We start from the raw sequence: 21,015 nt of genomic DNA on the forward strand, positions 1-21,015 counted from the left end.
TTCGATGTTTGAATTGTTTTGAATGATATTTGAATATTCAAAATAGTGTTTGACATTAATTTATCTTTTAACTAAATGTACAATCCTATCATAGCTTAAGAATGAAGATAATACAAAAGATGAATACAATTTAATATAAATTAAAAAAATACATCAACACTAATCTTAAAAGGAAAATTGATAAGTAATCAAGGTAACATATTGTTTAGAAGGGATCAATGGAGCTCTGAACCTAAATGAAAATTGAAACGATGGTTTAAAGAGACAAGAACAAATGATTTTTATTTGAACATTCACATGAATATATCAAAGAAATATTACTCATATTCATTAATTAAAATAGTTTGATCTACCATTATCATTAAATAAAGATTTAACGAATAAATGAAAAAAAATTGGGCAGGCTATTAACAGGAACACGCAAAGCAAGCCGGAAAGCGATGAATGTGTATCAAAGAAGAATTCCAGTTTGCATTTTGGTCCGTCTGGTACGAACTTGAAAGTTAAAACTGCATCAGCTGCATCGCCGAGCTGCATCGCTCTCTCCCATGGAGGACGAGCTCCTACAAAGGGTTCTGGAAGAAGGAGGACGAGACCTTTACTTCTCTTCTCCCACCTCTCCTCCACCGGCAAAATCCTCCTCCGCTGCCTCCGCTACCGTCGCTACCGCCTCTTCAACGTCCTCCATCCTCCAGTCCCTCCCGCTCCACGTGGTAAAGTTAAATTCTTTATTCTTCCTCAGTCTTGATGCCCTGGATTTAGTTATTAGGTGACCGATTCTATTCTCCAGTCCTTCGATCATGGCTACTATCTCCTGGTGAAGGCCATCCAGGAGCTTCGCGAGAAGAAAGATGGTCGTGCTGTCACCGTTGGCATCGGTGGCCCAAGCGGCTCCGGTAAGACTAGGTGACACCTCTGACGTCCATTTCCAACTTATAATATTTCCTTGATCAAATCAAACGGACTAATATTAGTACCCTTCGACTCATTTTTCTCACTTTCTTATCTTTGGTTTCTCTGGCAGCTTAGCTGAGAAGGTTGCGTCGCTCCTCGGATGTGTTGTCATTTCCATGGAGAACTATCGCGATGGAGCTGATGATGGGAATGACCTGGATTCATTGGATTTTGATGCCCTGGTACATAATCTAGAGGTTCGTTTTTTTTTTAATTGTTACTTTTTGCAGGTTCGAGTTTCAGTTCCAATATAGCGAGGAATAGAGTTTGATTTTATCTGCCCTACGCTGTGAATGTTTCCGTATTGCTTTCAATGATGGGGCTGTCTGATGATTTTGATTCTTATGACTAGGATTTGGTGAAGGGGAAGGATACACTTGTTCCTTTGTTAGACTTCCAAGGGAAGAAACGTCTGGGTATGAGACCAGTAAAGATATCTCCATCAGGGGTGGTAGGCTATCATCTATAATCTCTATGTATTTCATTGTTTACTGTACTAGCGCAAGTTTATGAAATCCTTTACAGGTGATTGTTGATGGAGCTTATGCTCTGCATTCAACTCTTAGGTCACTGCTAGACATCAGGGTTGCTGTGGTGAGACTGCTGGGTTTGAATAACTCTCTTTTTGGGTGAAAACCACTTGATATTTTTAATTTTTAACTTTGTATGTCTTGAACCTTAGGTTGGAGGTGTTCATTTTAGCCTCCTATCCAAAGTTCGTCATGATATAGGAGACTCGTGCTCACTGGACTACCTCATTGACAGTATTTTTCCTCTTTTCAGGAAGCACATTGAGCCTGACCTCCATCATGCCCAGGTCTAACTAATTATTTGCACTTATTGGACAGTAAGACTTCTCATTTTTCTTCTTATTACTTAGTAAACCTTGATTGATAATTGTGCAGATCAGAATCAATAATAGCTTTGTTTCATCCTTCAGAGATGCTTATTATAAGCTGAAGTGCAGAAGTGAGGTTTGCATATCATCCTGGAACTGCAATTGATAAAATAATTCATTTGATAATAATTGTAAATTCATGTTGTTTTAATTTATATGCAAGTTTGGAAGAAGGATTATTAAAATCTACTAGGACAGTGACCATGCATAGTAGGGAACCAAAATTGTGGTAGAAGTCTTCTAGTTTATATGATTTGGAGACCCTGAAGAACATCGATCATGGATATCCTCCATGAGAAAAAAGAGAGGAAAGAAAATGAGAAGGCACTTAATCAAGGAATTTTCATTCATCTGTTACATATTGTTAAGCTTGAACTTTCTATTAATTAAAAACTGAAAAAATCACCTGTTAAGCTTATTGCTACTTTTTCTCTAAAAATTAAAATTTTGCCAATCTCAGCATTGGATTTTTCAAACTTAGTCTGTGATGCACGTGTTTGAATTTAATTCTACAATAATCTCTTTGCAGCTTTACTCACGTATTCTCTTAATCCTGGCTTGCAAATGTAAATAGCATATCTATAAATATTGATGCAATTTTTGTTTTTCACCGCTGATTGTTTTCAATTATTGATCCTTTTGGACAGTCCCTTAAAGAACACATAACGTACTTTTCTGATCAACATAAAGTGGAAACTGAGAAGTAAGTTCCTGAAGGAACTCCATTGATCCATGCTTGGAATTCTACCTATGCTTTAATTTGGATTGTTGCTTACTCAATATTAATCCTGATCCTATACCATTTCAGCTTTATTGAGATGTATCTTCGTCCACCTTGTGCAAGTGAGGAAGCACGGATAAATGATTGGATAAAGGTTCGACAATCTGGTATAAGATATTATCTTTCTCTGGGTGACCAGAGGATTGTTGACAAGAACTTTATTATTCGACCAAAAGCTGAGTTTGAGGTACACCCAATGTTCATAACTCATTATTTTTTCAATTAATCTAATTTTCAATTTCTAAAATGTTTCCTAAACGTTGCTCATACTCTATGTATTACATAAAATTAATTTATTGTCAATATTTTGTGATAGTAGTATACTGTAACTCATATTGCTTAAGCTTTTTTTGTACTCTTACATGAGTACCTATATGAAAATGAAAACAACATATGTGTTTGTTTTTTGCTTTAAATTGATCAAGCTCTCGTGTTAGGACAACGGTGTAGTGGCTAAACTTCCCTGTCAAAGCACTTCAGCCAGGATAATTTCATTTTATCTTTGAATAAATAGGCTTGTAAAAATGTATCATTTATGCTTAAAACAGCGCCATGTTAAAAAATGTAGAGTTTTATGTTGGAAATTTTGTCAGACCTTGAATTGGTGAGAGGTGTTGCTTGGAAGCTTTCTTATGCATTCACCGATGTGAACGAACTGTTGACAGATGATTTTATCTTTTCAGCTTTGCCTATTTAATTGAATCCTTCCCAAACTAATATGCAATTCAATATTTAGAACAATACCTCTGAAAACGTGGACTCCTTTTTCTGATTTTCTCTTCTATGGTGTTCATTTAAAGAATTTTTTATGATTAGGGTTTTGATCGAACTAAGCATTAATTAGCCGCATTCTTACCTCTTGATATTCCTGCTTTTGCTTGCATTAGGATACAATGTTGTAGTCAGTTTCAAACGTTCTTGTACAGTGATTGCTGATGGTCAACTGCTTATGGCATTAGAAAGCATCGACACACTCAATGAGACATTCCTGGTATTGAAGGGTACAAGCAGAAAGGTATGGCCATCTGATCTGATTGCTAGTATTTTTAAACTCTTTGTAGCTGTCTGGTAATAGATGTATGTGGGATTTAACTTAAATCTGCCAAGCCGAAAAAAGAGGGCAAATTTTAAATCCTGGATTTAGTAAATCCAGTTTCTTCTCAATTCCTCTTAGTTTTGTCTTAAATCCTGGATTTAAAATCAAAGTGCTGTCCGGATTTAGTAAGTCTTGATGTATAGGATTTACTAATGCTGTTACCAGACAACCCTTCAGTTTGGTAAATAAAGCTTGGTAACTTAAAGCTGCATTTTCGGAGAGTTTTGACCATGGGCCTTTAAATTGATTGATTATTAGTTTTTCCATTTATCACTTATTCTATTTTAGTTGCTGAGATTGAGCTTATATTTTAATGCACTTTACCTATCTTATCTACTGGGATTGCATTAGCTATCAAGCATTCTGTAGGCCGTATTTCTTGTTTTAGGAAGATGAATTGTTGCTATTTTATTACATATATTTTATATGAATTTTGCTCGAACACTTGTCGATTAATAGTCTTTGAAGATCTTTGTTAATCATTGATTCATTGTTACTTTTGTTAAAAGGATGAAGATTACTCAATCATCAAGAGTGCTTGTAAAAATTGAAATGGGAATTGTTATAGGAGTTGAGGTAGTTGTAATCTCGTAGAAGAAAAAACAAACAGAATGTTATGGCTGATTTATTTCAAGGCTAGCATTCTGCTACTTTTCATTTTTGATTCATGAGAGCAGACCAACTTGTTTTACTACTATTTATTGCCTTCAAATTTTAAGGCTCAGGAAATATGGAAACCTATAAGTTTCTGTCTATTGCTTGTGCACTTGCAGTTTTGATGCCATTTGCATGAAGTGGTTCTACAAAACTTGAATATTAATTTCATGGTCCATTAATGGTATGATGAATTAGGTTTTAGGAAGTTGGACTATTGGGGGCTTGAGCTAAACTCAATAAGTTATTGAATGGAGACAAATAAGCCAAAAAAGTGGAAGTCAAAAGATAAAAGAGACTAAGCATCTCAGGACACAACGCTTTCACTTTCAATGTAACACTAATCTCCACTCCTAAGTGTATCTCATTAATATTCATCTCAAGTGAGAATCCATGATATTTGCTGTCACTTCACTTCGTATAGAAGGTTTTTATTAATTTAGATGTCATATCTAAGAGTCCACTCAATCACATGAATTTGGATGGATTCACTCTGACATTTGCTCAACCATGATAGAAGACATTGGTAACTGTGGTAACCGAAGTCTCTTTGGAAAACTGATCCTAGTTGAATAATTGACTTTGATAAAATTTCTTTGGATGGTAGAACACCAGGGCCTGTGTTTCCACTCCAATCAAGTTAAAAAGTTGAGCTAATTGTTATGATCGTTGTTACCAACATTTGAATTATTTTCACTCTGATGCCGTGTATAAAATTCTATACTAGACGCCACACGGACTTAATGATACTTTTTAGCTCTTTCTTGCTTTACTTATTATTAAATTTTGTGATCAAACCATATTGCACCACATTTTATGTTATTTAACTATAGTTTGTATTACATAAAATCTCTAATGAAAACATCATATTCATACTCTATGTTGGTTAGATATGAAACTACATGCTAAAGATTCATTTGGTAATTTTGTGCTTTTGCTGTTTTTGCATGAAATAAAATTACCGTACATACACAAAAGATTCTTTATAAATGTGTTCTTTGTTCCTATGAAGTCGTAGAGAGCTTGCACATGCTGTTAGCTGGACAAGGGGCACGACTAATGTAATACCCATAATAAATAACATCAATTTTTTTTTCTAAAAAACTGTGAGAAGAGCAATTAGAACGAGAATAAATGGTTGCAAGTCGTGATGAGGGGATGAGAGAGCGGGGGGCAGACCACATGAGCTAAAAGAGGTGAAGTTGAAGGAGAGCAACTGAATTGAAACCAAATGCTCGAGGAGCTAATCGAAGGGTTCTTTTGTACGATAACTCATAATAATTAACATTATTGTTTTTTTAAAAATTGTGAGAAGAGCAATTAGAACGAGCAGAAATGGCTGGAAGTCGCAATGAGGGGATGAGAGAGGAGGGGGGGGGAGGGGGCATACCACTCGAGCTAAAAGAGGTGAAGTTGAAGGAGAGTAGCTGAATTAAAACCAAAACCTTGAGGAGCTAATCAAAGTGCTCTTCTGTACGATACCTCAGGCGACTCTCAACAAGTGAGACTGATTCGAGAGGAGCTCTGCTAAATAATGTAAGTTAAGCTTTGCTCGCATGGGAATAGTTGCAGGCTGGGATTGACTGTCAACATTGATATGACGAGAGCACAAGTCGAGGTGGATTTTAAATCATGAGCATGAACTATGTAGCAGACCGTTTGATCACAAGTGAGAGCTGGCTAGAATAACTGAAATTTTAATAATAAAATTTAATAATAACACTAATATAAATTGAATAGGCATAAGATAAAAATCCTTTCAATTATGACTTAAAGGGTCGTATACTTTTTTAAACCAATAAAGATGAGAGAGCAAGAGACGGAGTGTGGAGAAGAAGGCGAGGAAGATCATTGATTTTCAGGAAAGAACCTGTGTGCCCTAGCTGACCATAGGAGGAGGAGGAGGAGGAGGAGGAGGAGGAGGAGGAGGAGGAGCAAAAAGAATTTACATTCTGCTGTGATGCGAGAGGAAGAAGCGTGTGCTCTAGCTGAAGAAGAAGAAGAGTTGCGGATGCCTTAGTTCATGAAGGAAGAGTAGATGGGGTTCGTATGCGAAACTCTAGTCAATCGGTGCTTGCGTGAAGATGAACGACGCCTTAGATGAGGTGAGAAGAAGACAGGAAGAAGGGAAGTAGAGTTGTAGTGCCTGTGAGAAATTTGAGTCAGCATCGAAGCAAAACCGCTCGCCTCAAGCTCATCTGATCGAAGAAGAAGAGTGAAAAAGAAGAGAAGGGAGGTCGAGTGGCTTTGTGCTTTGTGCTTGCGTGCGGTAGGAATCGAACTTGTATGCAGCGATAGAGGAAGAAGATCACACTTTGCTCTCTTGGGTCGCGCTGAGATCAAAGGAGAGCCTCTACGTGCATTAAGGCTGTTGACCGAATCACATAAGGTGAGTTCAATACTTATTTAGTTAAGTTATTTAATAATGTTTACTATTTAAATGTTAGATTTAAGTGCATTTAATATTATAATTGAAGATATTTAAGTTCTGAGTTTGTAGGCGTAAGGTGACACAAGCTTTCTGTACGAAGGAAGAGTAATAATCGTGGAAGTTCAGTAAAGAGTCCAAGCTTAGTGAAACCCTAATTTGCGTTTTAAAGTTAATATTTGTGTTAGAATTGTTTATTGAAATTTTATATACATTAAATTAATATGTATATATATTTAATAGGTTAATATATTAAGGGATGAGATCGATTTGAAAGCCTATAAGGTAAATGTTAAAGCTTATATTGTTATTAGACATAATAATATATTAGTTAAAATAATGTTATTAAAAATTTATTTAATTAGGAAGTGTGGAAGAAGGCTATTCAAAATTGACATTGAAAAGACCGACGATTCAGCGGACTGGAGGATTAAGCTGCAAAAGAGATTTACTAATAAGGCGAGTAATTATATTTCTAAATTTCAATAAGTTTCATTATTTCTAGATTTATGTTTGATTTTATTTATGATCTGTTTCAGTGAGATTTCTATTATAGAAGATTCTTCATATAGGTAGATAAGAAAATATGCATATTAAATAAATACATGATGAATTTCCTATAAAGTTAATTAATTATTAAATGCCATTTAAATTATAATAGAGGTGCATATATCAAATTATTGCATGATCTTTATGTTATAATAAAGATATAACTTAAAGATTTATTAAGATTGCATTTATTTATCAGTAGATAGAGATAAAGTATTCCATAAAAAAATAATGCATGATATGAAAGAATGAAGTGAATACATATGAATGTACGTGTGTGCATGCTAAGAGGAGTTCAACCCCTTATGGTACAGACAGGGGTGTTAGTGTACCTGCGCGTGATGTTTTCCTTTCACCCGACAATTGTGATGTTTAAATCACTAACCATTGTGCTGACTAGAGAATGTTGGCCAGGGACGAGTATGTAGCTTATCAACCTAAACAATTGTGATGTTTAGATCGTTAGTCGTAGTGCTAACCAGAGAATATCGACTAGTGGCGAATAAAAATTTTTTCACCTCAACTAATTGTGATATTTTGATCGTTAACTACTGTGCCGTCGGGATAATATCGGGCAAGAGTGCATTAGATTATGTTTTGATGGTGTTCTTGAGATAGATGTGAATGTTAAAAATATGAAATAAAAGTAAACCTAAAGTTATGACATGTTAGAAGTTTAGAATATTTTCATTGAGTAAATATCATGAGTATAGTAGATTATTTTATGATTTTATAGAATATAATAAGAAAGATTAGCATGATATTATCTCTTTTCCTTGGGTTATTATAGTTTAAAAATGTGATTGCTTCTGGGTTATTTTTAGATAACTTATTATTATTGTTTTAAATATATTTTTTAGTTCTAAGCTTTTGATTAAGATGAATACTAGAGGAGAATGCTTACAGAAGACATGAGCGATAAACTGAAAGGTAATTTTTTATTTGGTTTTTTTAATTGAATTCTTTAGTGGCTCTTTCGTTTGATTTGTGGATAATAACTGTTAGTGCTAGAAGTAGAATAATAGAAAACTTAACTTCCATCGTCCGACCATTCCCATCTTGATTAATTCCAATCCACAAGCTGGGTCGTGGCATTGGCTTGAACTAAGATCTTTTTATACCCTAGCGAACACACGAGCGTCGACTGAGCCAAATCAACACACAGACAAGAGGCGAGGAACAAATATCGAGCCGAGCGTGCTCGCGATAAGTTTTTGTATTTTTTTAATTAAAAAAGAAATTAACTAGTATTTTGATTAGTCTTTCTTAAACTTTAAGCACGCTGATACATTTAGGAAAGTTATAATGCAAAATTTTAATTTATTGTTATATATTTATTTTTTATTTTCAACAAGAGGATGTAGATCTTTTTAGGAAAATACATTGTTAAGACAAATAATTATAATTTTTTTATAAATTCATATGTTGTTAACGAATAACGATTTAAATATCATTGATTTAAAATTAAACCTTAATAATTTGAAGTCAAAGGAATTAATTGTAGTTAGATAAAAAACTCCTTATTGCAGAAAATTTTAATAAAAGAAATTGTACATTATTCAAAAAGAATTAATTAAGTTAAAATGTAAAATTATTTATTTCATATATGTCATAATTAAAAAAAGACAAATGATATTAAATATATGGGAGAAACTTTATAAGAAAATTAAGATAGTACATTATATATTCTACTAATAAATTTAAGAATTCAACTAACGCTCATCTTTTGGATATTGTAGTTTATAGCCACAAAAGAACTTGAATGATACATATGTTTTATGATTAAAGTTTGGTTTGTTCTATAGGATTGAATATTTGAGGAGACTGATAAGATTTAAAGAGAAGTGTTTGCAATTTGAAATGTGTAATTATGTTTTTAAATTATAGTAAAATTTCTTGTTTTTGAATGTATTCCCGTTTTCAAATTTTCTCATATATTCTTTATACCATTGAGACTTATATTACTATTTTTTCTTCATATTGTTCAATATGATGTATGCATGTTAACATTTCTACATGAAATAGTTGCAAAATAATTTTTTTAATGAAGGCATTAGATTATTACATGACTGAGATTCTATTAGAAGGATATTTATTCATGAGTAGATAAATATAAAGTTTCTCATAATAAAATAATGTGCTCTATGATGTATGCAATGAAATTATTGTATATAAGAATTGCTTGTATGTGCATGATGATAGATGGAGTTCACCCCCTTATGGTATTGGCTTGGAACGCCAATGATAAGAAAAGTATGATCAATCCTCACTATAGAATAAATGACATAATATCGTGGAATGACATTTTGGGTGGAAGTGAAAGAATGAACTGAACTGTTATAGTTTTTGATGACTATTTTTATCACTATGACCGTACTGATGGGTTCATTGGCTCATAATATGTTATTATTAGGCTTTCCTTGAAAGCATACTACATCCTCTAGATGGTCTTACTTCATTAATGGTCTTTTGATGCAATTGCTAAAATAGTTGCCCCATTTTGAATCGTTCAAGAACATCTATCACTCATGTTTGGATTGCATTTTCTTTAATTCGTGTACACTACTTGGATTTGTTTACTTTGTATTGTTTTTCTATATTTACCAAATTTTGTAAGTGGATAATGCTATTGCCTATCTTTCAAGGCCATTAATGGACACAGTTTTTTTTAAGCCAATATATTAACTAGATAATGATCTGAGAATAACAAAGGTAATTATAAAAAAAAATTGTTTACAAAATAATAAAAAAAAAATTCAAGAGCACTAACAGAGAAAACAAAAAACTTAGAGTGAAATCCTATGAACCATGAAATTCACATTATTATTCGTACGGATATATTTGTGGCCATATTTCTGGTTAAACTAGACCTTAATTAGGAAGCTTGAATTGGCTCCTCATCTTGTGGATATTGGCAGAGGGCTAAATTTGAAGGAATCCCATTATATTTTCATCCTGTAAAATTTTTAAAAATAATTGCTCTGAATGTTTCAAGGCTCATTTTATTTTATTTATTTATTTGTTTTTTTGCAAAGAAGTCAAACAAATATCCTAGTACTTATTTCTATGGAAAAAATGTAATGGAATTGTAGAGTTTGTAAGTCATTTGATTTATTAAAACGTCTTATTTATGGACTATTCTCTACTATTTGGAGGATTTGTGAGGAGGTTTCTTCATTTCTTTTATGCTCTTCATTTTTGAATTGCCGCCTAAGATTGGTGAGTACAAACTCTTTTAATTCTCCCTGTTTGATGAGTTCCTCAACTTGATTGCAAAGATGCCACTTGTCTTCCTTGTTGTGACTATGGACAATGTAGTTTTTGATGGATTTTTTGTGTGAGATTGTGTGTTTTTGATATTGGTGAGCGGCGAAATTATTCCATGCCCTTGACTGCATTTACCAATTTTGAGCTTGATACTCTTGTGCGTGGGGTATCTTTTGATTATTGGTGACTTTTTTCTGAATGAGGGTTTACAATTCGATGAATTTATATCTTCAACTAGTTTTTGATGATGCTGGTGTGGCCATTGGTGGTTTGGACAGGTTTTTATTTTTATTCTACAAATATTGATAATGTTGTTCTATATCTCTAAAGACTTTTGAATGTCTAGTGTTGGAATGCTCTATATTGTTATATTCGTTTGCATTTATATGATTGTTGGTTAGTTCCAACATTTTTGCAAATATACTTTTAGTTGTTTCAATCAGAGCACATATCTCAGTAGTCTCTCCCTATGAATTTGGTTAGTTCAGCTATCGGGAGTATTAGTTATCTCATGCAGGAAACATGTAATGAAATCTCAAGTAGAAATTCATTGGGTTCTTGAGAGCGGTAGAGTGCAATAAATATTTACTTAAAATTCTATAAACGTTATGATATTTCCGGGAAAGTATTCTATGCGGTTAGATAGATCTGACTTCTCTTATACGAGCTATGTGGAATCTTAAGTTTAGTTGGAAGTTGTCTTGGCAATTTCTGTGGAGAATGCAGTTGTCAGCTACAGGTGCTATCTCGTTACCCATTGAGTTGAGATTGCATTGTTTCTATTTTTCTGAGAAAAGGTTTCATCAAATGCTAGAGTTCAAGTTAATACATGTAGATCTGAGTTTATTGCCGAATGATAGAATTTTAGGATCAATTGTTTGGAATTTTTATATGCACAGTGATTATTGGAATATGCTCCAAAATTCTATCTGGAGTATTAGTTATCTCATGCAGGAAACATGTAATGAAATCTCAAGTAGAAATTCATTGGGTTCTTGAGAGCGGTAGAGTGCAATAATTATTTACTTAAAATTCTATAAACGTTACGATATTTCCGGGAAAGTATTCTATGCGGTTAGATAGATCTGACTTCTCTTATAGGAGCTATGTGGAATCTTAAGTTTAGTTGGAAGTTGTCTTGGCAATTTCTGTGGAGAATGCAGTTGTCAGCTACAGGTGCTATCTCGTTACCCATTGAGTTGAGATTGCATTGTTTCTATTTTTCTGAGAAAAGGTTTCATCAAATGCTAGAGTTCAAGTTAATACATGTAGATCTGAGTTTATTGCCGAATGATAGAATTTTAGGATCAATTGTTTGGAATTTTTATATGCACAGTGATTATTGGAATATGCTCCAAAATTCTATCTGGAGTATTAGTTATCTCATGCAGGAAACATGTAATGAAATCTCAAGTAGAAATTCATTGGGTTCTTGAGAGCGGTAGAGTGCAATAATTATTTACTTAAAATTCTATAAACGTTACGATATTTCCGGGAAAGTATTCTATGCGGTTAGATAGATCTGACTTCTCTTATAGGAGCTATGTGGAATCTTAAGTTTAGTTGGAAGTTGTCTTGGCAATTTCTGTGGAGAATGCAGTTGTCAGCTACAGGTGCTATCTCGTTACCCATTGAGTTGAGATTGCATTGTTTCTATTTTTCTGAGAAAAGGTTTCATCAAATGCTAGAGTTCAAGTTAATACATGTAGATCTGAGTTTATTGCCGAATGATAGAATTTTAGGATCAATTGTTTGGAATTTTTATATGCACAGTGATTATTGGAATATGCTCCAAAACTATTTGTATGATTCTAGTATCCTTTTTATGAAATTTGAATTTGTTGCTTTGAAGTAATGAAGTTTTGTTGTTTTTTTTGGGTTGTCTCTTCTCTTGTGTTTGGTTGATTCATTGCTTGGTTTTTGTTCTAGGAAGCTTCCATGCTCACTACATCTTTAAGGATGTCTGATTCAAATTTGTCCATGACTAACACCAAAGATTTTTTATAAAAGATACCAAACTATAAGAGAACAACTAAAGAGAGAAAATTCAAAGTGAAAAGTTTTGTGATTTTACTAAATTGAGCTAATTATAAGGTTTGAGTACAAAAGATTTGATTTCTTAGATTTTTATATTGACATCTTATTTATAGGTTTAGATTATTGGTTTAGAAAATGTAATTTTTCTACTTATAGGTGGATGAGAGATTTTTTATGGATGGGGTTAAACCGAAACATGGAGGGGTTATGTAAGAGGTTGGGAGGAGCACGAAGAATGAAGAAGAGAAACCGAAATGGGGTATGACTATGATTTAATGAGAGAGTTTCACTCTAGATACATGAGGGGAAACACCAAAGGGAGAAGAGCTGGGGTGGTGATGTTAGGGGTAGGAAGTTGAAGATACTGATCTTCAAGGGGGAAGATGCACATAGATCGGTGTATCGGGTGCGACAATATTTTGTGGTGAATAAGCTAAATGGGGAGAAGAAGCTAATGACGACGGGGTTATGTTTGGAGTGGAAAGCCCTAGCATAGTCTTAGTGGAGGGAGGCTAGATGCTCGATTTGCTTGTGGGAAGGATTTAAGGATTGCTCGTTGGAAAATTTCTAAGCCACTTGGAAAGGAGTCCTACACAAGTAATTCTTTGCATTAACTAAGGGACTGCCATGGAGTATGGGGAGGGATTCGAGCTTTTTTCAGGACGGCTGAAGAAAATTTATGAAGCGTAGTATCAGAGTGGAATTTCATGAAGGGCTTAAAGGCCAACATATGTGCAATGCTTCGTCCCCTGAGACCGCAAGGCTTGGGAGAAACTATGGAATTGACACAGTTGGTTGAAGATTATAATGTAATGGAATTGGTTAATAGGAGCAACACAGGTGGAGCGACATATCGAACTGCTACAATCACGACGGTATCAGAAGCTCTAGAAGTGGAAGTTCATTGGAGGGCTTCAAAGGATAGGGCGATCGAGAGTGACACTCAAGTGCCTTACGGAGACAGAGATTCAGGAGAAGCGAGCCAATGGGGTTATGTTTTTGGTGTGATGAAAAGTTCCCCCAGGATATAGTTGCAATAGCCTAAGGGCAATTTAGTCTTTTATTATTATTTTTTGCTTGGTATAAATAGTGCTAATATGCTTAGGGTTAAAGTTATGCATGAGATTATTACTGCAAGTTTTAGAGTTAGGGTTTTTTAGAGTTCTTATCTCTAAAATTGTAGGAATTGGGAGAGAGCCTATCTCTTGAACTTTGAGCGTTTATCCTTTATTTAAATGTTCATAGTTGTATTGCTCGCTTTAGAGAAATAAAATATTTGTTTTGCTCTAAGTTCTATGGAGAATCATGTCGACTTAGTATCAGAGCATTCAATTATGGGAGTATTTAAGGATCTGACTGATCGAGAGTTAGAATTTCCACAGAGGAGAAAGCGCAAAAAACATCACAGTGTACGAACTGTTCGATCTATGCATGCAAATGACAAAATCATGGTTTGCCATACAATCGCGAGTTAAGCTTGTTGGGAAGGAGAAAACAAGATCACTACTTTCATCTCCGCAGTTGTGAAGACGGGGGGGGGGGGGGGTCTGCCCGACACTTGGGAAGTGGACATCGATACTCCTGACGTACTAGGAACTCCTATTTTTTCGCTCTGAGACAAGTGGATATAGTCACGAAGGCTCCACAGGATCACACCTTCGCGAGCAGCGATGGGATTGCGACATTTTTCGGATCGAGCCTTGAGATGCAATCAAGATAAGGCGGATCGTGGCGACAAGATCAAACTAGCTAGTGATAGATTTGAGCGGTACATCCACGATCATTTTGAGGTGGAGCTCGCTGCACAAATGCGCTAATCTTTTCCAGTTGTAAGTGGCGACCGAACCTATAATTACAGTTGCAATTTTCGATCTTAAGTCAATCACACTAATTTATTGCCCTTTTGTGATAAAAATCATCTTGGGAATAACGGTAGCCAAAATATAGATATGTAGAAGAAATTGAAGGAAGTGAGTCAAATTAAATCTGAGACAAATGAAATGTTTTCCACTATTGACAATTGATTTGAGAGCTTGGAGGGGATGATAAGGAAGCTTATTGAGATACAATCCAAGACCCCGCCGACGACTTAATTTGCAAAACTTAACTAAGGGTTGGTTGGAGATTCTGTGGGCGGATTAAAAGGGAAAGCATGAGCAGGAAAGGATCCCTCATCATGAACTCCCCCTAGGACTCCGATGGGGGGTAGATTAGAGATATTCGATGGAGGGACTTAGGCTGAAAAATGAAGGGGTTATGCAAGAGGTTGGGAGGAGAACAAAGAAGAATGGAGATAAACCATAATGAGTTATGATTATGATTGAATGATGGAGTTTCATCCTTGATACATGGGAGGAATCACCAGAGGGAGAAGAAGTTGGGGTGGTGATGTTAGTGGTAAGAAGTTGAAGATGACGATCTTCGAGAGGGAAGACACACATGGGTGGATATACTGGGTGAAATGATATTTTGCGGTGAATCGGCTAAATGAGGAGAATTGCGGTGAATCGGCTAAATGAGGAGAAGCTCATGACGACAAGGTTATGTTTGGAGCGGAAAACCCCAACATGGTTTTAGTGGAGGGAGGCTAGACACTCAATCTACTTGTGGGAGGAATTTAAGGATTGTTCGTTGGAACATTTTTAAGCCATTCAAGAAGAAGACCTACAAGAGCGATTCTTTGCATTAACTGAGAAAAGGCTATCATGGAATATAGGGAGATATTCGAGCTTTTGTTGAGACAGCTAAGGGGAATTTATGAAGCAGTATTGGAGAACTTCATGAAAGGCTTAAAGTCTGACATATGTGCAACACTTCGTCCTTTGATACTGCGTAGCTCTGGGAGAAATTATGGAATTGACGCAGTTGGTTGAAGATCATAATGCAAATGGAACAGGCTAATAGGAGGAACAAAGGTGGAGGGATATATCAAACTGCTGCAATCATGACGATAGCAATAGCTCAAAAAGTAGAAGTTTAGAGGGAGGCTTCACATGACAAGAATCATGGGTCACGACTGAGAGTGATACTCAAGCTCCTTACAAAGACAAAGATTAGGATAAGAGAACCATTGGGTTATGTTTTTGGTGTGATGAAAAGTTTATTCCAGGATATTATTGTAAGGATCGAATATGATAGGTTCTCTCGTTATGTGACGTGGAGGTAGATGATGAAGAAACAAAGACTACAATGGTGGAGGGGGAGGAACTCTCACTTTTTCCCATCTCGAGGATAATGTGTCTTGTAGGAGGGGAGTATTGTTACGGCGGTACTTAGCCTAAAGGTAATTTAGTCATATTTTTAATTCTTGTTTGGTATAAATAGTGCTAATATGTTTAGGGCTAGGGTTTTTCATGAGATTGATGTTGTGAGTTTTAGGGTTAGGGTTTGTGAAAGATTTCTACATCTAAAATTGTAGGAATTGGGAGAGATTGCATACCTCTCAAATTTTAGGTATTTATCATTTATTTTCTATGTTTGTGGTTGTATTGTTTGCTTTGAAGAAATACAATATTTATTTTTCTTTAGTTTCTATGGAGAATCTTATTAGTATCATGAGCTACTACATCACAAATTAGGTGTATAAGATAATGATCACACGGGAAAGAACATAAGTTTTAATGAGGTAGATGAAACCTCGATCACGATGCCATTAACTCATAAAATTGATTAGTGACTATGTTTTTGGTATCTTATCGAAGAATAGTAATGAGTGACTATATGATGAATGATCCTAAGCACATAAATATTAAATGATTAGAATATTAATATGCAGAATTCTGTATTAATTGCTTTGATTTGCATGTATTTACTTTCCCTTTTATTCTATTTTTATTTTTTTCTCTGCAAGTAGATATTGTAATGGCTATTTATACTCTACTTTGCATCAATAAGATTACCTTTGGTTTTATTCTAACATGGTATCTGAGCCATGGTTCTAACATAGCTGCCGCCCCTTCTCTTCAGTCGACTAGACTGCTTCATGCCGTTTGTTTCTTCTAGGCGTCAGCTTCATATCTCCTCCAGGAGTGCTTTAGATCTCTTCCAGGCACTGCTTCGGATCTCCTCCCAGCTTGATCCGCCAGAATTCAGGTCGTCTGATTCTTCTAGCAGTTGACTCATCTGCTTCTTCTCATGATTGAGCTGCCCAGATGCCCGTCGGCTCCTTTCTGTGATTAAGCCGCAATCTTGCCGCGATCAATTGCCAGACATAGCCATGGATCTTCCAATCATCGGAAACTTTGCCTAACCTCCCTCCCTCCCTCTATTTTTTTATCAGTGTCCCTCCTGGAACATTCTTTCAGCCTAAACTTTACGATGTCTCGACAACCTAACTTCTCATTTGGTTCAATCGGAGCCACGACAGACTCCTCCAACAATGAGCCATCATCAGATTATTTCCGCTGAAGGATCAATTCCAACCTCCATTCCTCTGCAGATCGAAGGACAGGAAAACAACATGAACTTCTTCATTATAACTCATTAACTAAATGACAATAACTTTCTTCAATGGTCCCAATCTGTGTCCTTGTTCATCAAAGGGTGTGGGAAATTCGGTCATCTCACTGGTGCGATTCGTGAACATCCGAAGACTGACCTAACTAATGGAGCTTGTTAAGCGGAAAATTCCATGATCATGTCATTGCTAATCAACTCCATTGAGACTTTGATTGACCGACCGATGATACATATTCCTTCTGCTAGCGCCTTCTGGACAACAATTCATAATACCTATTCAGATGTAGGGAGTTTCAGTTAACTATGAGATATCTAAGAAAATTCGTTATGCAAAACAAGGATCGAGGATTGTGACCCAATACTACAATGATCTAGTCGTATTGCGGATGAAATGCGATCTATATTATGACTACACTTGGGAATCTCCGATCTATCTATTTCTCTTTCAGAAAATTATAGAAAAAACAATATGTTTAAATTTTTGGCAAGACTGTTAAGATTTTGACGAAGTCTAGGGCTGTATCCTTGGCCGAGATCCTCTTCCTTCTACTTGCGCTGATTTTACTGAGATTCATCACGAAGAGAGCGGTAAACTTGTCATGCTTGGTGCATCAACTCCGTCTGTCAAAGTATCTATCTTGGTCTTTAATGATGCTCAACCCCAGACTGGTCACCCCACTTGTGATTACTATCATAAACCAAACCACACTTGTGATATATGCTGGAAGCTCCACGAGAAACTTGCATCCAACCCTTCAGCCAAATCTTCTGCTGCCAAGGGTCTCGCTACAACCTCTAAATCCGACACTATACAACCGACCTCTACCCAGAACAATCCAGAATTCTCCAATTCTCTTAATAATCAAATGGAGCACTTAATCAGTTTGCTTGGATCCAGTCCCCTCTTTTTTGATCCTTCTACCTCCCACATTTATTAAGGTACCAATCCTATGACACTATTTTTTGCCCATTATAGTCTATGGATCATTGATTCAGGTGCCACTGATCACATGATTGGAAACTCTCAAGTTTTCTCGACATATTACTATTGCTTTGAGAAAGATACTATTAAAATTGCTGACAAATCCCAAAGTTGCATTTCCGTTAAAGGGTCTATTGTTTTAATAATAGGTCTAACTTTGAAATCTGTGTTACATGTATCTTTGCTGAAATGTAACCTTTTATCTGTCAGTAAACTGACATACGATATTGATTGCGTTGCTCATTTTTTCTTTGATGTTTGTCTTTTAGGATCGTCGATTAGGGAGGATGATTGAAATTGCTAAGCGGGTTTTCAAACTCTACTTCTTCCAAGAAAAAAAAAACACTGAGAATGAGGTACTTCACACAGTGATTGCAGTGTATCTCGGTCCACTGAATGTTTTATTATGTTTTTTCACTGTCGTTTGGGTCAGCCTAGTTTCTAGTACCTAAAACAATCGTATCCGCTAATGTTTATTAATAAAAATCCTTCCAATTTAAAATTTGAAACCTGTCAATTAGCTAAACATTATCGTGTTCCTTATCCACCCCAAAATTACGCATTTTATGTTCCTTTCTCTTTTATTTACAATGACTTATGGGGATTTTCTCACACTCCTAGCTACACCAATAAACGGTGGTTCATTACCTTGATTGACGACCACACTGCTATCACTTTAAAAAACTTTCATGCCTTCATTTCACCGGCACATCCTCCCACTCTTCGTGTCTACAGTTGACGCACTCGTTCTAGTCCACTTACTCTGGAGCTCGCTAACTTCTTGCTGGACCTTGAATCCCTTCCGGACGATATCCCTAACACTGCTCCTACTCCAAATGAGGAAGTTAGTTTCTCTGGTAAGGTACGCAATCAGACATGCTCTCTCTATCTGTGACAAACTATGCTTTGTTTAGCAGATTATCGCCAAATTACAGAGCATTTGCTACAGCCATGACCAATCATTAACTTCTATTTACTATTGAGGATGCCATAGCAAACCCAACTTGGAAAGCTGCCATCATGGAGGAGATAAATGCCCTTAAGCTGAACCTTACTTGGGACATTGTTGGTCTTCCTCGAGGCAAGAAAGCAGTGGGTAGGGCTATAAACGAGCCGAGCCTAAGCGAGCTCAAGTTGGGCTCGTGTTTGACTCGTTCGAAATTGGGTCGTGAACAGTATGGTCGTGTTCGGCTCGAAAATTTTATTCATGTATGTGTTCGGCTCGAAAATAACTCGTTAGAATATAAAATTATTATAATAATTAATTGTTTAAATAAAATTAAAATAATAAATTTTCTAAAAAAATGTTTGTAATAATAGTGTAATTCCAAACAAAATTCAAGAATAAATTTAATAAAATATAGATTAATTAAATAAATTTCAAGAATAATTTTCGTACAAAATTTTACACAGAATATAATTTTTTTTACAAAAATTTACACAATAACAACTTTATTACATATTTAATCATTTACAAATTAAACAAGAATACAAATATACAAATAAAATCTCAAATAGAAATCAAAATATGAAAAATAATTATACAAAATTTGACAAAAAAAGAATTACATTTATTTTTTGATATACATACACTTTAGGACTTACATCAACCCAAAAAATTCAAAAAAATATATTAAATTTAAACTTGGACTTTATACTAATTCTTTGATCTTTATGTTCGACGATCCGGTAAGTAGTGGTTAGTGAATGACGATGAGCCAATGATGATTTTGTACCTGCAATTCATAGATATGTATATGTAAATGCAAAATTAAGCTGTAAATTATGTAGAAGCTGACCCCAAACCTCTTCCTGGTAGTAGCAATCAACGCTTGAGGATCATATCGAGTTTGACTATAAGCATCTATCTTGTTCAGCTCCTATATTACTATTTTGTCAATTAAAATAACAATTTTTTTATACAGGAAACAATAATTAAGCAGGACAGAGTTATAAAAAGGATTCTATTTGCTGTGAATGCTTCCAAAAAGAGCTTATTCTTGCATTTTAGCACTATATTTATTGATAATCTAGATCTAATTCATGAGATCATCATTGAAAAAAGTGAGAAAATAGTTAGAAGATAACAAACTTAGGAATAATAGAACAAATAACTACAGAATTTTAATGAAAGACAGCTGTTCCTCTGCAAACTTCTTCTTTACCGGATCCTACAATAATTTTCCACAAAGCATATCAATACCTGAAGGAACTAAAACCAGTGTTAATCTAGCTAAGAAAAGTTTTTCAACTGCTCTTACATCAGGAAGCAAAGAAGGGCCCTCAAGATCCTCATGGATATATCTGAGCAAATCCAAGCTCTCCCCTTTAACCTCATTGTTATGCTCCAAAGAGGGAACCTAATCATCAATACACCCAAATGGCACAAGTTCAATGAAGCGGGAAAAGCAAGCCATGACTGAAAGGACTACAGAAAGGTAAAATCTTTCATCCAATTCCACACAACTTATTGAAAGAATAAACCAATTCCACATACCTTGTTGACAGAATAAACCAATTTGTGAGAGTGTGAGATGCCAAGAAGTTGATGACCCTGAAAAAGTTTTCAGTACAATTCTTGAAGCTACAGGCGCATTTCTAAAGCAATTTTGTTGAAACAATACTAAAAAACAGGGACACTAACATACATAGAAGACATTCCTTATGTATTGATATCACTCATAAACTTTTATATTTACGCACATAGCACTCAAATATTTAATATCACATCAAAGATAGCACTATTTTAATCCTCCATTATGGTTTGCATAAGTTTTGCCTTCCAAAATTTGAAAGAATAAGAATAATAATCTTAGGCAACTTTTTATATTGTTTTCTTAAAATGGTTGCAAACACTTGCTTACTTCCAAAATGTGAAAGAGTACGAATAATAATCTTAGGCATCTTTTTT

General features: G+C 35.1%; 1 protein-coding gene across 1 annotated transcript in view; it reads left to right on the forward strand.

Annotated features, from left to right (window-relative positions):
- Positions 1 to 426: 426 nt before the first annotated feature.
- Positions 427 to 21,015, forward strand: part of LOC110037914 — a 131,746-nt gene continuing 111,157 nt past the window's right edge. Inside the window, exons 1-10 of the mRNA XM_020742655.1 lie at positions 427 to 713; positions 791 to 906; positions 1,025 to 1,151; positions 1,307 to 1,405; positions 1,480 to 1,548; positions 1,637 to 1,771; positions 1,860 to 1,928; positions 2,500 to 2,555; positions 2,661 to 2,843; positions 3,507 to 3,648. Coding sequence (XP_020598314.1) covers positions 549 to 713; positions 791 to 906; positions 1,025 to 1,151; positions 1,307 to 1,405; positions 1,480 to 1,548; positions 1,637 to 1,771; positions 1,860 to 1,928; positions 2,500 to 2,555; positions 2,661 to 2,843; positions 3,507 to 3,648 — 1,161 coding nt within the window. The 5' untranslated portion in view covers positions 427 to 548. The remainder of the gene's footprint in view (positions 714 to 790; positions 907 to 1,024; positions 1,152 to 1,306; positions 1,406 to 1,479; positions 1,549 to 1,636; positions 1,772 to 1,859; positions 1,929 to 2,499; positions 2,556 to 2,660; positions 2,844 to 3,506; positions 3,649 to 21,015) is intronic.

The sequence above is a fragment of the Phalaenopsis equestris genome, unplaced genomic scaffold, assembly GCF_001263595.1.
Source record: "Phalaenopsis equestris unplaced genomic scaffold, ASM126359v1 Scaffold227015, whole genome shotgun sequence".
NCBI classification, from domain to species: Eukaryota; Viridiplantae; Streptophyta; class Magnoliopsida; order Asparagales; family Orchidaceae; genus Phalaenopsis; species Phalaenopsis equestris.